At 47.2% G+C, this 17,551-nt stretch overlaps 1 protein-coding gene across 3 annotated transcripts in view; it reads right to left on the bottom strand.

Annotated features, from left to right (window-relative positions):
* Window positions 1–2,064: 2,064 nt before the first annotated feature.
* The window catches only part of LOC112218949 (potassium voltage-gated channel subfamily C member 1-like), a 52,172-nt gene continuing 36,685 nt past the window's right edge, over window positions 2,065–17,551 (bottom strand). For 2 of the 3 annotated variants that reach the window (XM_042301939.1, XM_042301940.1), the window contains one exon: window positions 16,492–16,957. In XM_042301939.1, the coding sequence (XP_042157873.1) occupies window positions 16,758–16,957 (200 nt within the window). In that variant the 3' untranslated portion in view covers window positions 16,492–16,757. Of the gene's footprint in view, window positions 2,414–16,491; window positions 16,958–17,551 lie in introns of those variants that run through there. The other variant, XM_042301941.1, reaches the window with a different exon arrangement.

Raw genomic sequence — 17,551 nt, 5'->3', positions numbered from 1 at the left:
CTAACTTTATCTCAGAAAGTATAATGAAAGGATTATTTTTTTATTTCACAGGTGCAAACAGTCCAAAAGGCTAATAATTATTATTATGTGACAATGACAGTGCAACTTTACTATGTAAAGACTAACTTGGTTTCGTCTGGCTGACATAAGTGATAATCTTTTGGGGAGAGGGGGTGATAGAACCTTCAGAACAGATAATCTGTTTGATCTAGGAACAGAGATAAGAGAAAAGTATAATGAAAGAGATAATCTGTTATTAGAACCGTAGGAACAGAGATTTTTATTTAGGAACAGAGATAACTGTTGGGGAAAGGGGTGATAGGTGAACAGAACAGAACCAAAAGGATAATCTGTTAATAGAATTATTATTATGGAACAGAGATCAATGACAGTGAACAGAGATAATCTGTTACGGGTGATGTAAAGAACTGATAGGTTTCTGTCTGGCTGACATAAGTGATAATCTTTTGGGGAGAGGGGGTGATAGAACCTTAGGAACAGATAATCTGTTGGAGAAAGAGGGTGATAGAACCGTAGGAACAGAGATAATCTGTTGGAGAAAGAGGGTGATAGAACCGTAGGAACAGAGATAATCTGTTGGAGAAAGAGGGTGATAGAACCGTAGGAACAGAAATAATCTGTTGGGGAAAGGGGGGTGATAGAACCGTAGGAACAGAGATAATCTGTTGGAGAAAGGGGGTGATAGAACCGTAGGAACAGAGATAATCTGTTGGGGAAAGGGGGTGATAGAACCGTAGGAACAGAGATAATCTGTTGGGGAGGGTGATAGAACCGTAGAAGGAACAGAGATAATCTGTTAGGGGTGATCTGAACAGAGATAATCTGTTGGAGAAAGGGGGTGATAGAACCGTAGGAACAGAGATAATCTGTTGGGGAAAGGGGGGATAGAACCGTAGGAACAGAGATAATCTGTTGGAGAGAGGGGTGATAGAACCGTAGGAACAGAGATAATCTGTTGGGGAAAGAGGGTGATAGAACTTAGGAACAGAGATAATCTGTTGGAGAAAGGGGGGTGAACCCTAGAACAGAGATAATCGGGAATAGGAACAGAGATAATCTGTTGGGGAAAGAGGGTGATAGAACCGTAGGAACAGAGATAATCTGTTGGAGAAAGTGATAGGGTGAATAGATAATCCGTAGGAACAGAGATAATCTGTTGGAGAGAGGGGGTGATAGAAACGTAGGAACAGAGATAATCTGTTGGGGAAAGAGGGTGATAGAACCGTAGGAACAGAGATAATCTGTTGGAGAAAGGGGGTGATAGAACCCTCAGAACAGAGATAATCTGTTGGGGAATAGAACCGTAGGAACAGAGATAATCTGTTGGGAAAGGGGGTGATAGAACCGTAGGAACAGAGATAATCTGTTGGGGAAAGGGGGTGATAGAACCGTAGGAACAGAGATAATCTGTTGGGGAAAGGGGGTGATAGAACCGTAGGAACAGAGATAATCTGTTGGAGAAAGAGGGTGATAGAACCGTAGGAACAGAGATAATCTGTTGGGGAAAGGGGTGATAGAACCGTAGGAACAGAGATAATCTGTTGGAGAAAGGGGGTTATAGAACCGTAGGAACAGAGATTATCTGTTGGGGAATAGAACCGTACGAACAGAGATAATCTGTTGGAGAAAGGGGGGTGATAGAATTTATCTGAGTAACAGTTTATTATTATTATTTTAAAACAGAAGCAGCACACAAATATTTGATAATCACTCAAAATAAACATTTAGGAGTTCTAACACACAATTTTTGCACACACAAGTGTATAAACAGGTACTAGGCACATACACACCAACAATAGGCACAGAACATTACAGTACATTACAGCACAATAACCAGTGACAGATACTGACCTACATGAGGCTTGACAACAACACTCCCTATGCTGAGTTAGGATGCATCTTAAAACCAAATGGCACCCTATTCCCTATGTAGTGCACTACTTTAGACCAGAGCCCTATGGCACCCTATTCCCTATATAGTGCACTACTTTAGACCAGAGCCCTATAGAACCCTATTCCCTATATAGTGCACTACTTTAGACCAGACCCCTATAGAACCCTATTCCCTATATAGTGCACTACTTTAGACCAAAGCCCTATGGCACTCTATTCCCTATTAGGTGTGCACTAATTTTGATCAGATGTGGTTATTAAAAGGGATTAGGATGCCATTTAGTCTGTGAGGTACAGGTTGCCACTGTAACACCCAATTATTTAAAACTAATTTTACACACACAACAAACAAGGCTGATGTATTATCAGGTGGGGGGTTGGTGTTGCGGTGAGGGGGTCTTATTTTGGGACAGACATATCGTGGTGGGAACACCATGGTTCATTACACAAACTGAGTCTGATGCTGCTGGTCTGCTCCGAGGCTGTCGCTGGGTAGTCTCTACAAACATATCAAAAACAAAACAACACAGACAATTATTACAACAAATGATGTATGAGGGACAGGAGGAAATGATGCTGACGATGGATAGGTTGACTAGGATAACTCTACTATAACAGTGTGGGGGCTAGGATACCTCTACTGTAGCAGTGTAGGGGGCTAGGATACCTCTACTAGAACAGTGTAGGGGCTAGGATACCTCTACTGTAGCAGTGTAGGGGCTAGGATACCTCTACTGTAGCAGTGTAGGGGGCTAGAATACCTCTACTGTAGCAGTGTAGGGGGCTAGGATACCTCTACTGTAGCAGTGTAGGGGCTAGGATACCTCTACTGTAGCAGTGTAGGGGGCTAGGATACCTCTACTGTAGCAGTGTAGGGGCTAGAATACCTCTACTAGAACAGTGTAGGGGGCTAGGATACCTCTACTGTAGCAGTGTAGGGGGCTAGGATACCTCTACTGTAGCAGTGTAGGGGGCTAGGATACCTCTACTGTAGCAGTGTAGGGGCTAGAATACCTCTACTGTAGCAGTGTAGGGGCTAGGATACCTCTACTGTAGCAGTGTAGGGGGCTAGGATACCTCTACTGTAGCAGTGTAGGGGGCTAGAATACCTCTACTGTAGCAGTGTAGGGGGCTAGGATACCTCTACTGTAGCAGTGTAGGGGGCTAGAATACCTCTACTGTAGCAGTGTAGGGGGCTAGAATACCTCTACTGTAGCAGTGTAGGGGGCTAGGATACCTCTACTGTAGCAGTGTAGGGGGCTAGGATACCTCTACTGTAGCAGTGTAGGGGGCTAGAATACCTCTACTGTAGCAGTGTAGGGGGCTAGGATACCTCTACTGTAGCAGTGTAGGGGGCTAGGATACCTCTACTGTAGCAGTGTAGGGGCTAGAATACCTCTACTGTAGCAGTGTAGGGGGCTAGGATACCTCTACTGTAGCAGTGTAGGGGGCTAGGATACCTCTACTGTAGCAGTGTAGGGGGCTAGGATACCTCTACTGTAGCAGTGTAGGGGCTAGGATACCTCTACTGTAGCAGTGTAGGGGGCTAGGATACCTCTACTAGAACAGTGTAGGGGCTAGGATACCTCTACTGTAGCAGTGTAGGGGCTAGGATACCTCTACTATAACAGTGTAGGGGCTAGGATACCTCTACTGTAGCAGTGTAGGGGGCTAGGATACCTCTACTAGAACAGTGTAGGGGCTAGGATACCTCTACTGTAGCAGTGTAGGGGCTAGGATACCTCTACTGTAGCAGTGTAGGGGCTAGGATACCTCTACTATAACAGTGTGGGGGCTAGGATACCTCTACTATAACAGTGTAGGGGCTAGGATACCTCTACTGTAGCAGTGTAGGGGGCTAGGATACCTCTACTAGAACAGTGTAGGGGCTAGGATACCTCTACTGTAGCAGTGTAGGGGCTAGGATACCTCTACTGTAGCAGTGTAGGGGGCTAGGATACCTCTACTGTAGCAGTGTAGGGGCTAGGATACCTCTACTATAACAGTGTGGGGGCTAGGATACCTCTACTGTAGCAGTGTAGGGGCTAGGATACCTCTACTATAACAGTGTGGGGGCTAGGATACCTCTACTATAACAGTGTAGGGGGCTAGGATACCTCTACTGTAGCAGTGTAGGGGCTAGGATACCTCTACTATAACAGTATGTGGGGGCTAGGATACCTCTACTGTAGCAGTGTAGGGGGCTAGGATACCTCTACTAGAACAGTGTAGGGGCTAGGATACCTCTACTGTAGCAGTGTAGGGGCTAGGATACCTCTACTAGAACAGTGTGGGGGCTAGGATACCTCTCCTGTAGCAGTGTAGGGGCTAGGATAACTCTACTATAACAGTGTGGGGGCTAGGATACCTCTACTGTAGCAGTGTAGGGGGCTAGGATAACTCTACTGTAGCAGTGTAGGGGGCTAGGATACCTCTACTGTAGCAGTGTAGGGGGCTAGAATACCTCTACTGTAGCAGTGTAGGGGCTAGGATACCTCTCTATAACAGTGTGGGGGCTAGGATACCTCTAATGTAGCAGTGTAGGGGCTAGAATACCTCTACTGTAGCAGTGTAGGGGCTAGGATACCTCTACTGTAGCAGTGTAGGGGCTAGGATACCTCTACTAGAACAGTGTAGGGGCTAGGATACCTCTCTATAACAGTGTAGGGGCTAGGGTACCTCTACTGTAGCAGTGTAGGGGGCTAGGATACCTCTACTAGAACAGTGTAGGGGGCTAGGATACCTCTCTATAACAGTGTAGGGGCTAGGATACCTCTACTGTAGCAGTGTAGGGGGCTAGGATACCTCTACTAGAACAGTGTAGGGGGCTAGGATAACTCTACTATAACAGTGTGGGGGCTAGGATACCTCTCTATAACAGTGTAGGGGCTAGGATACCTCTCTATAACAGTGTGGGGGCTAGGATACCTCTACTATAACAGTGTAGGGGCTAGGATACCTCTACTATAACAGTGTGGGGGCTAGGATACCTCTCTATAACAGTGTAGGGGGCTAGACTACCTCTCTATAACAGTGTAGGGGCTAGGATACCTCTACTATAACAGTGTAGGGGCTAGAATACCTCTCTATAACAGTGTAGGGGCTAGGATACCTCTCTATAACAGTGTAGGGGGCTAGGATACCTCTCTATAACAGTGTAGGAGGCTAGGATACCTCTCTATAACAGTGTAGGGGCTAGGATACCTCTCTATAACAGTATAGGGGGCTAAGATACCTCTCTATAACAGTGTAGGGGGCTAGGATACCTCTCTATAACAGTGTAGGGGCTAGGATACCTCTACTATAACAGTGTAGGGGCTAGAATACCTCTCTATAACAGTGTAGGGGCTAGGATACCTCTCTATAACAGTGTAGGGGCTAGGATACCTCTACTATAACAGTGTAGGGGCTAGAATACCTCTCTATAACAGTGTAGGGGGCAAGGCTAGGATACCTCTCTATAACAGTGTGGGAGGCTAGGATACCTCTACTAGAACAGTGTAGGGGGCTAGAATACCTCTACTAGAACAGTGTAGGAGACTAGAATACCTCTACTAGAACAGTGTAGGAGACTAGGATACCTCTACTAGAACAGTGTAGTGGGCTAGAATACCTCTACTGTAACAGTGTAGGGGTCTAGAATACCTCTACTAGAACAGTGTAGGGTGCAGGTGGCTATGATAGGCTACGTCTACTATAACAGTGTAGGGGGCTAGAATACCTCTCTATAACAGTGTAGGGGGCTAGGATACCTCTCCTGTAGCAGTGTAGGGGGCTAGAATACCTCTACTGTAACAGTGTAGGGGGCAGGTGGCTATGATTGGCTACCTCTAGTATAAGAGTGTAGGTGGCAGGTGACTAGGCTACCTCTACTATAACACTTTTGGGGGCAGTTGGATATGCTAGGCTACCTCTACTGTAACAGTGTAGGGGTCTAGAATACCTCTACTGTAACAGTGTAGGGTGCAGGTGGCTATGATAGGCTACGTCTACTAGAACAGTGTAGGGGGCTAGAATACGTCTACTATAACAGTGTAGGGGTCTAGAATACCTCTCTTTTAAGAGTGTAGGGGGCTAGAATACCTCTACTGTAACAGTGTAGGGGGCTAGAAAGTTCTACTAGAACAATGTAGGAGTCTAGAATATCTCTACTATAACAGTGTAGGGGGCTAGAATACCTCTACTATAACATTGTAGGAGACTAGAATACCTCTACTAGAACAGTGTAGGAGGCTAGAATACCTCTACTATAACATTGTAGGAGACTAGAATACCTCTACTATAACAGTGTAGAGGGCTAGAATACCTCTACTAGAACAGTGTAGGAGGCTAGGATACCTCTACTAGAACAGTATAGGAGACTAGAATACCTCTACTATAACAGTGTAGGAGACTAGGATACCTCTACTAGAACAGTGTAGGAGACTAGGATACCTCTACTATAACAGTGTAGGAGACTAGAATACCTCTCTATAACAGTGTAGGGGGGTAGAATACCTCTACTATATCAGTGTAGGAGACTAGGATACCTCTACTATAACAGTGTAGGGGGCTAGAATACCTCTACTAGAACAGTGTAGGAGACTAGAATACCTCTCTATAACAGTGTAGGAGACTAGAATACCTCTCTATAACAGTGTAGGGGGCTAGAATACCTCTACTAGAACAGTGTAGGAGACTAGAATACCTCTCTATAACAGTGTAGGAGACTAGAATACCTCTCTATAACAGTGTAGGGGGCTAGAATACCTCTACTATAACAGTGTAGGAGACTAGGATACCTCTACTAGAACAGTGTAGAAGACTAGGATACCTCTACTATAACAGTGTAGGGGGCTAGAATACCTCTACTAGAACAGTGTAGGAGGCTAGAATACCTCTACTAGAACAGTGTAGGAGGCTAGAATACCTCTACTAGAACAGTGTAGGATACTAGGCTTGAATACCTCTACTAGAACAGTGTAGGAAGCTAGAATACCTCTTCTTTTACTGTGTAGGGGGCTAGGCTAGCTCTACTATAACAGTGTAAGGGGCAGGTGACTATGCTAGGCTACCTCTAGTATAACACTTTTGGGGGGCAGTTTGCTATGCTAAGCTACCTCTACTATGCTGGGCTACCTCTACAGAAAGAGTGCAGTGGGGCAGGTGGCTAGGCTAGGCTACCTCTACAAAACAGTGCAGTGAAACAGGTGGCTAGGCTAAGCTAACTCTACAGAATAGTGCAGTGGGGCAGGTGGCTAGGCTAGGCTACCTCTACAGAACAGTGCTGTGTGGCAGGTGGCTATGCTAGGCTAGGCTAACTCTACAGAACAGTGGGGCAGGTGGCTAGGCTAGGCTAGGCTAAGTCTACAGAACAGTACAGGGAGCAGGTGGCTTGGCTACCTCTACAGAACAGTGCAGAGGGGAGGTGGCTAGGCTACCTCTACAGAACAGTGCAGAGGGGAGGTGGCTAGGCTAGGCTACCTCTACAGAACAGTGCAGAGGGGAGGTGGCTAGGCTAGGCTTCCTCTACAGAACAGTACAAGGAGCAGGTGGCTTGGCTACCTCTACAGAACAGTGCAGAGGGGAGGTGGCTAGGCTAGGCTACCTCTCGTATAAGAGTGTAGGTGGCAGGTGACTAAGCTACCTCTACTATAACACTTTTGGGGGCAGTTGGATATGCTAGGCTACCTCTACTGTAACAGTGTAGGGTGCAGGTGGCTATGATAGGCTACGTCTACTATAACAGTGTAGGGGGCTAGGATACCTCTACTATAACAGTGTAGGGGGCTAGAATACCTCTACTAGAACAGTGTAGGGGGCTAGAATACCTCTACTAGAACAGTGTAGGAGGCTAGAATACCTCTACTAGAATCAAATCAAATCAAATCAAATGTATTTATATAGCCCTTCGTACATCAGCTGATATCTCAAAGTGCTGTACAGAAACCCAGCCTAAAACCCCAAACAGCAAGCAATGCAGGTGTAGAAGCACGGTGGCTAGGAAAAACTCCCTAGAAAGGCCAAAACCTAGGAAGAAACCTAGAGAGGAACCAGGCTATGTGGGGTGGCCAGTCCTCTTCTGGCTGTGCCGGGTGGAGATTATAACAGAACATGGCCAAGATGTTCAGAACAGTGTAGGGGGCTAGAATACCTCTACTATAACAGTGTAGGAGGCTAGAATACCTCTACTAGAACAGTGTAGGAGACTAGGATACCTCTACTAGAACAGTGTAGGAGGCTAGAATACCTCTTCTTTTACTGTGTAGGGGGCTAGGCTAGCTCTACTATAACAGTGTAGGGGGCAGGTGACTATGCTAGGCTACCTCTAGTATAACACTTTTGGGGGGCAGTTTGCTATGCTAAGCTACCTCTACTATGCTGGGCTACCTCTACAGAAAGAGTGCAGTGGGGCAGGTGGCTAGGCTAGGCTACCTCTACAAAACAGTGCAGTGAAACAGGTGGCTAGGCTAAGCTAACTCTACAGAATAGTGCAGTGGGGCAGGTGGCTTGGCTACCTCTACAGAACAGTGCAGAGGGGAGGTGGCTAGGCTAGGCTACCTCTACAGAACAGTGCAGAGGGGAGGTGGCTAGGCTTCCTCTACGGAACAGTGCAGAGGGGAGGTGGCTATGCTAGGCTACCTCTACAGAACAGTGCAGAGGGGAGGTGGCTAGGCTACCTCTACAGAACAGTGCAGTGCAGAGGGGAGGTGGCTAGGCTAGGCTAGGCTACCTCTACAGAACAGTGCAGAGGGGAGGTGGCTAGGCTACCTCTACAGAACAGTGCAGAGGGGAGGTGGCTAGGCTAGGCTACCTCTACACGACAGTGCAGAGGGGAGGTGGCTAGGCTAGGCTACCTCTACACAACAGTGCAGAGGGGAGGTGGCTAGGCTAGGCTACCTCTACAGAACAGTGCAGAGGGGAGGTGGCTATGCTAGGCTACCTCTACAGAACAGTGCAGAGGGGAGGTGGTTAGGCTAGGCTACCTCTACAGAACAGTGCAGAGGGGAGGTGGCTAGGCTAGGCTACCGCTACACAACAGTGCAGTGAGGCAGGTGGTGGAATGATGTTAAAGAAAATGTGCTCTGTTAGTTTCTCATCATGGTAAAGGTGGCTGTTTTACCATGTATTTCCCATGCTTGTAGCCAAGGCAAAGACAACATTTGCATTCTTAAGAAGGATATTATTCATGCCCAGATCATGCTTTTGTTGTACAAGTTGCATGTACAGAGGTTCAGTCAGTAGTTGTCGTGCTTTATGCCATGCTCCCATCGTCCCAACTCATGGAAGCACTCATTGACCCCACAAAGAAGTACTGTACAACATATTTTAAAAGCTGTTGGCTTTACAACTGGGCCAAAGAACTACACTGTCTGCAAGAGATAAAGTATAAAACATGAATGCATGTTTGGCCTGTTAAATAAAAACAGAGTCTAACATACTGTTGTATGCAAAATTTATTTCATGCAAGACCTTTTTAGTTTACATCTCGTATTTGAATACTTTAATTTGTGCATAATGTAAAATACATGCATTTACTTTTCCCCAATAATCTCCCAAACCCCATACTGTTCTATACTGAAACCTTAGAATTTTTCTTTACTGAAATAGCATTTACATACGAGCATATAGTTCACCTGTAGTTCTTTTTGACATGTAATCTTCACAAAGGGTGTAACAGTTCAAATCAAACACCACCATCACAGCAGAGACATGATCAGACAAAAGGAAATGGAAAACTTTGCCCAAATAAAACAGGATATATTTTATTTGACTTGTTATATATATTTTACAAGGATTAATGTTAACTGATAAATAAGTAAACTAAAGGCTTGTTAAAGCATCTTCTTGACTTATACGTAAGTATTAGAGCTGTAAAAAAACAACAACAACAACACATTCCTACAGATATAAACAATATATTGTTTATATTGTTACATCAACTCTGCATCGGTGTGTATCCTTATGTATCGTTAAACAAAATGAAAACAGCTCATATTATCTCAGTAGTACGTTTTTTTTTTTCCATTTAAAATGTGGTATATTAATTAAGTTAAGTTTGGTGTACTTAGTGAAGTGTTACTCTTTTGAAAGGAGGTCCCTGTATAAAATTATTTCCTAAAACCAGGGGTTGGAACCGGTTCAGGGGAACGAAAACGATCTACACTGTTCCCGAACAGAACTGCTATTTTAAAAGCTTGGGAACTGGTTAATAACGTTTCTTTTTAACATTCCAGGCATTTTTTTACAGTCCCATAAAAAAACGTAACAATAAAGTGCCTATGCAAAGCCCTCATTCTGTCACTTGGAAAGTTATTCCAGCATCTTCCTGCCAGTTGAAGATCTTTGTGTGTCTAGGCTACTTGCCCCTCCCCCTCCAAAGCACAGGCTACTTGCCCCTCCCCCTCCGAAGCATAGGCTACTTTCCCCTCCCCCTCCAAAGCATTGGCTACTGTAGACCCTTCCCCTCCGAAGCAAAGGCTACTGTAGCCCCTCCTCCGAAGCATAGGCTACTGTAGCCCCTCCCCTCCAAAGCATAGGCTACTGAAAACCCTCCACCTCCTAAGCATAGGCTACTTGCCCCTCCCTCCTGAAGCATAGGCTACTTACCCCTCCCCCTCTGAAGCAGAGGCTACTTGCCCCTCCCCCGAAGCATAGGCTACTTGCTCCTCCCCCTCCAAAGCATAGGCTACTGAAAACCCTCCACCTCCTAAGCATAGGCTACTGTAGCCCCCCCCTCTGAAGAATAGGCTACTGTAGCCCCTCCCCCTCCGAAGCTAGGCTACTGTAGTTTACTGATGTTACAGGCCTAAATCAGAAATTAGGGAGAGAGATTTTTCATTAGAGAAGAATGGATTCACTTTTCCAATGCTAGTTAAGGATAGAATAATCGAAGTTTCACGTTGGATTTATTAACTACAAAAAGGTAAAGCCCCCCCACAGACTGTACAATTTTAGCCATCTTATGCCACGAAAAATGTTTAAGTCTTGGACAAATTCCTAGGTCGTAAACGATTGTCGGACGTCTTGGCTCCTCGTTCAATGAGACAGGGTCTAGGTCTGCTGATTCAGTACCACTAGGTCTTGGCTGGTTCAGTGTGACAGGATCTAGGTCTGCTGATTCAGTACCAATACGTCTTGGCTGGTTCAGTGTGACAGGGTCTAGGTCTGCTGATTCAGTACCACTACGTCTTGGCTGGTTCAGTGTGACAGGGTCTAGGTCTGTTGATTCAGTACCACTACGTCTTGGCTGGTTCAGTGTGACAGGGTCTAGGTCTGCTGGTTCAGTACCACTACGTCTGGCTGGTTCAGTGAGACAGGGTCTAGGTCTGCTGATTCAGTACCTCTAAGCCTTGGCTCCTCGTTCAGTGAGACAGGGTCTAGGTCTGTTGATTCAGTACCACTAGGTCTTGGGTGGTTCAGTGAGACAGGGTCTAGGTCTGCTGATTCAGTACCACTACGTCTTGGCTCCTCGTTCAGTGAGACAGGGTTTAGGTCTGCTGATTCAGTACCTCTATGTCTTGGCTCTTCGTTCAGTGTGACAGGGCCTAGTGTAACAGATGTGAAACGCTAGCTTAGTTAGCGGTGGTGCACGCTAAATAGTGTTTCAATCGGTGACGTCACTTGCTCTGAGACCTTGAAGTAGTAGTTCCCCTTGCTCAGGAAGGGCCGCGGCTTTTGTGGAGCGATGGGTAACGATGCTTCGTGGGTGACTGTTGTTGATGTGTGCAGAGGGTCCCTGGTTCACGCTCGGGTATGGGCGAGGGGACGGTCTAAAGTTATACTGTTACATTAGGTCTGTTGATTCAGTACCACTACGTCTTGGCTGGTTCAGTGAGACAGGGTCTAGGTCTGCTGGTTCAGTGTGACAGGGGCTAGGTTTGCTGATTCAGTACCACTACGTCTTGGCTGGTTCAGTGTGACAGGGTCTAGGTCTGCTGATTCAGTACCACTACGTCTTGGCTCCTCGTTCAATGTGACAGGTTCTAGGTCTGCTGATTCAGTACCACTACGTCTTGGCTCCTCGTTCAATGTGACAGGTTCTAGGTCTGCTGATTCAGTACCACTACGTCTTGGCTGGTTCAGTGTGACAGGTTCTAGGTCTGCTGATTCAGTACCACTACGTCTTGGCTCCTCGTTCAATGAGACAGGGTCTAGGTCTGCTGATTCAGTACCACTAGGTCTTGGCTGGTTCAGTGAGAATAGGTCTAGGTCTGCTGGTTCACTACCACTACATCTTGGTTCGTTCAGTGTGACGGGGTCTAGGTCTGCTGATTCAGTACCACTACGTCTTGGCTGGTTCAGTGTGACAGGGTCTAGGTCTGTTGATTCAGTACCACTACGTCTTGGCTGGTTCAGTGTGACAGGGTCTAGGTCTGCTGGTTCAGTACCACTACGTCTGGCTGGTTCAGTGAGACAGGGTCTAGGTCTGCTGATTCAGTACCTCTAAGCCTTGGCTCCTCGTTCAGTGAGACAGGGTCTAGGTCTGTTGATTCAGTACCACTACGTCTTGGCTCCTCGTTCAGTGAGACAGGGTCTAGCTCTGCTGATTCAGTACCTCTACGTCTTGGCTCCTCGTTCTACGTCTTGGCTGGTTCAGTGAGACAGGGTCTAGGTCTGCTGGTTCAGTGTGACAGGGGCTAGGTTTGCTGATTCAGTACCACTCGTCTTGGCTGGTTCAGTGTGACAGGGTCTAGGTCTGCTGATTCAGTACCACTACGTCTTGGCTGGTTCAGTGACATGTGTGCAGAGGGTCCCTGGGGTCTAGTTATACTGTTTCTAGGTCTGTTGATTCAGTACCACTACGTCTTGGCTGGTTCAGTGAGACAGGGGGTCTGCTGATTCAGTACCACTACGTCTTGGCTGGTTCAGTGTGACAGGGTCTAGGTCTGTTGATTCAGTACCACTACGTCTTGGCTGGTTCAGTGTGACAGGGTCTAGGTCTGCTGGTTCAGTACCACTACGTCTGGCTGGTTCTGTGAGACAGGGTCTAGGTCTGCTGATTCAGTACCACTACGTCTTGGCTCGATCGCAGAATGTGACGACAAAACTGAAGCAAATCTTACCATCTTGCCAGGTTGATGTCAAGATTTTAATTTGGTAACATCGCACAATGTGACGTGATGATCGCACAATGTGACGTGATGATCTCACCATGTGACGTGATGATCTCACCATGTGACGTGATGATCTCACCATGTGACGTGATGATCTCACCATGTGACGTGATGATCTCACCATGTGACGTGATGATCTCACCATGTGACGTGATGATCTCACCATGTGACGTGATGATCTCACCATGTGACGTGATGATCGCAAAAGACTGAATCCGACATACAGTCAGCAAAGGCCTTAAGACTTTTTAATTATTTATTCATATTTGAATTATGGTGCCGCTGTTCACACACAAGCTTGTTAGCTAGTTTAGAACGAAACAATTGGACAATAATTTTGGTTCCAACCCCTGCCTAAAACCATACAGTAAGTTAACAATACCTGAATTTGGGAAAGGGAAAATGTGTCTGCTTCATAAAACCTTTCTACTAAGAGTCTCTTGCTATAGAATAAGCTGATTTCAACTGTGTATAATAAAAAAGAAGCTTTTGAAAGAAAATAATGTTTTTCTTACATGTGATAGTTAGCTTCTCGTGTTGAACATAATATCTCATGCAACACATGTAAATGAAAACCACAGTTTAGTTTCTGTTGACAACAAAATATCATCGCTAGTATCAAAAAAGAATCATCACCATTTCCTCGTTCTAGAATCTTCAGCATTCTAGATCTCTATTCATTCAGATTTTTTTTTTTGGGGGGGATCTGAACTGCCACTCTAAGACTTTACAAAGTCTACTCAACAACGGGACTGCGGGACTCCCAAAATGGCACCCTATTACCTATAAAGTGCACGACATTGGACCAGGGTCTTTAGAGCTCTGATCAAAAGTGATGCACTATGTAGGGAATATGGTACCATTGAGCCACAGCCAACAGCTGGGAGCTGAACACTCCCAATAAGTAAAACCATAGCTTCAGCATCATAAACATTGTAAAGCAGGGGTTAAATACATCTTATGAAATTGTCTTTATTTCACAAGTTTTTTGTTTTAAAAAAGCAGAGGGAAAGTTATTAATATAGAACGAAAAATCAAAAGTATGAGAAATCAAAAACAACAGGCAATTATAGAAAGGGAGAACGTATAGACAATAGGGGATAATATCCTGTATCAGACTAGTATATATCATCAATGCTTTACTGGAGCTATCTCTGCACTGGGTAATCAATGCAAAGAGGCCCGTATGGCAGAACTGAATATGAACTGGAGCTGATGACACGCCCAAGACAAGAAGAAAGGACAGCAGGAAGAAAGGACAGCAGGAAGAAAGGACAGCAGGAAGAAAGGACAGCAGGAAGAAAGGAGCAGGAAGAAAGGACAGCAGGAAGAAAGGACAGCAGGAAGAAAGGACAGCAGGAAGAAAGGACAGCAGGAAGAAAGGACAGCAGGAAGAAAGGACAGCAGGAAGAAAGGACAACAGGAAGAAAGGACAGCAGGAAGAAAGGACAGCAGGAAGAAAGGACAGCAGGAAGAAAGGACAGCAGGAAGAAAGGACAGCAGGAAGAAAGGACAGCATGAAGAAAGGACAGCAGGAAGAAAGGAAAACAGGACGAAAGGAAAACAGGAAGAAAGGAAAACAGGAAGAAAGGAAAACAGGAAGAAAGGCCAGTGTAAAACAAAATCTGTGACGAAAGAAGACAGTAGTAGAGAAAAGAGAGCAGCGGAGAGGAGAGAGGAGAGAGGAGGAGAGCAGAGGAGAGAGAGAGGGAGGAGGAGAGAGAGAGGAGAGAGGAGGAGAGAGCAGTGGAGAGGAGGAGGAGAGGAGAGATGAGAAGAGAGAGCAGTGGAGAGGAGGAGGAGAGAGGAGAGATGAGGAGAGGAGAGAGAGGAGGAGGAGGAGGAGAGAGGAGAGAGGAGAGAGGAGGAGAGAGAGCAGTGGAGAGGAGAGGAGAGAGAGAGGAGAGATGAGAGATGAGGAGAGAGCAGTGGAGAGGAGAGAGAGAGAGAGCAGTGGAGAGGAGAGAGGAGGAGAGAGAGTGGAGGAGAGGAGGAGGAGGAGAGAGTGAGAGAGGAGAGGAGCAGTGGAGAGGAGAGATGAGGAGAGGAGGAGAGAGAGAGAGAGAGAGGAGTGGAGGAAGTGGAGAGAGAGGAGAGGATGAGTGGAGAGGGAGAGAGGAGGAGGAGGAGAGAGCAGTGGAGGAGGAGGAGAGGAGAGAGAGCAGAGGAGGAGAGGAGAGTGGAGAGGAGAGAGGAGGAGGAGAGAGAGGAGAGAGTGAGAGAGAGGAGGAGGAGAGAGAGAGGAGGAGAGAGAGGAGGAGGGAGAGTGGAGAGGAGGAGGAGGAGAGATGAGGAGAGAGCAGTGGAGAGGAGGAGGAGGAGAGCAGAGGGAGAGAGGAGGAGAGAGCAGAGAGGTGAGAGAGGAGGAGAGAGGAGAGAGCAGTGGAGAGAGCAGTGGAGAGATGAGGAGAGAGCAGTGGAGAGGAGGAGAGGAGAGAGAGAGGAGAGAGGAGTGGAGAGGGGGAGGAGAGATGAGGAGAGAGCAGTGGAGAGGAGGAGGAGGAGAGAGGAGAGTGGAGGAGGAGAGGAGGAGGAGGAGGAGGAGAGATAAGAGATGAGAGATGAGAGAGAGCAGTGGAGAGGAGAGAGGAGAGATGAGAGATGAGGAGAGAGCAGTGGAGAGGAGGAGGAGAGAGAGAGGAGAGAGCAGTGGAGAGGAGAGAGGATGAGGAGAGAGGAGAGAGGAGGAGGAGGAAAGAGGAGGAGGAGAGATGAGAGATGAGGAGAGAGCAGTGGAGAGGAGAGAGGAGGTGGAGAGAGGAGAGATGAGAGAGCAGTAGAGAGGAGGAGGAGCTAGGAGGAGGATAGAGGAGGAGGAGAGATGAGAGATGAGAGATGAGGAGAGAGCAGTAGAGAGGAGGAGGAGAGAGGAGGAGGAGAGATGAGAGATGAGGAGAGAGCAGTAGAGAGGAGGAGGAGAGAGGAGAGATGAGGAGAGAGCAGTGGAGAGGAGGAGGAGGAGAGATGAGGAGAGAGCAGTGGAGAGGAGGAGGAGAGAGGAGGAGGAGAGAGGAGAGATGAGGAGAGAGCAGTGGAGGAGGAGAGAGAGGAGGAGGAGAGATGAGGAGAGAGCAGGGGAGAGGAGAGAGAAGAGAGGAGAGATGAGAGATGAGGAGGAGAGATGAGAGATGAGGAGAGAGCAGTGAGAGGAGGAGGAGAGAGGAGAGATGAGAGAGCAGTGGAGAGGAGGAGGAGAGAGCAGTGGAGAGGAGAGGAGGAGGAGATGAGATGAGAGAGAGAGCAGTGGAGAGGAGAGAGGAGAGATGAGAGATGAGGAGAGAGCAGTGGAGAGGAGAGAGGAGGAGAGGAGGAGGAGAGATGAGAGATGAGAGATGAGGAGAGAGCAGTGGAGAGAGGAGGAGGAGGAGGAGAGATGAGAGATCAGCTAGAGGAGGAGGAGGAGGAGGAGAGATGAGAGAGCAGTAAGAGAGGAGGAGGAGAGGAGAGAGCAGTAGAGAGGAGGAGGAGAGAGGAGAGATGAGAGAGCAGTAGAGAGGAGGAGGAGAGAGCAGTGGAGAGGAGAGAGGAGGAGAGAGGAGAGATGAGGAGAGAGCAAGTCACATAGTGATAGGATTTGTCCAGAAACAACCCCTAGCCACTTGGTTTTCTGAAGGGTTTGGAGAGGCTTAAGCATTATGGTGACAACTCCACATTGCCCTCTGATTGGCTAGGTGGAGCTATCACCATATTGCCTACACCTATCCAATCCTCTCAGATCTTCACGTGTCTAGCGAGTAGGGGCTACCGTTAGGGGTTGAGTATGGACAAGCCCAAAGTGTCCTGGTGAACCATGCTAGAGTTAAGAGAAAGGAAGGGATGTGGGAAGGAGAGTGCTGGAGGAGACAGTATGGACTTGGGGGAGGAAACGCAGGAGGACGACACTGCAGAGGCATCATGGCCGCTCATGCCAGACATGCTGTTTAGGAAGCTCCAAGGCTTGTCATAACCTTCAGTTGGAAAACAGAGAGTGTTTTGAGTACTCTGCAGAGTGTTTCGAGTGCAGTACAAGACAATACCAGGGCAGCAGTTGGATGATGGAACATGTCAGCCTTGTCTGTCTCTATGATGGACCCATGTCAGCCTGGTCTGTCTCTATGATGGACCCATGTCAGCCTTGTCTGTCTCTATGATGGACCCATGTCAGCCTGGTCTGTCTCTATGATGGACCCATGTCAGCCTTGTCTGTCTCTATGATGGACCCATGTCAGCCTGGTCTGTCTATATGATGGACCCATGTCAGCCTGGTGTGTCTCTATGATGGACCCATGTCAGCCTGGTCCCATGTCAGCCTGGTCTGTCTCTATGATGGACCCATGTCAGCCTGGTCTGTCTCTATGATGGACCCATGTCAGCCTGGTCTGTCTCTATGATGGACCCATGTCAGCCTGGTCTGTCTCTATGATGGACCCATGTCAGCCTTGTCTGTCTCTATGATGGACCCATGTCAGCCTGGTCTGTCTCTATGATGGACCCATGTCAGCCTGGTGTGTCTCTATGATGGACCCATGTCAGCCTGGTCTGTCTCTATGATGGACCCATGT

This window comes from Oncorhynchus tshawytscha, linkage group LG19 (assembly GCF_018296145.1).
Source record: "Oncorhynchus tshawytscha isolate Ot180627B linkage group LG19, Otsh_v2.0, whole genome shotgun sequence".
NCBI classification, from domain to species: domain Eukaryota; kingdom Metazoa; phylum Chordata; class Actinopteri; order Salmoniformes; family Salmonidae; genus Oncorhynchus; species Oncorhynchus tshawytscha.
Note: the sequence above shows the minus strand (reverse complement) of the source record. Positions and strands in the feature narration are given on the sequence as shown.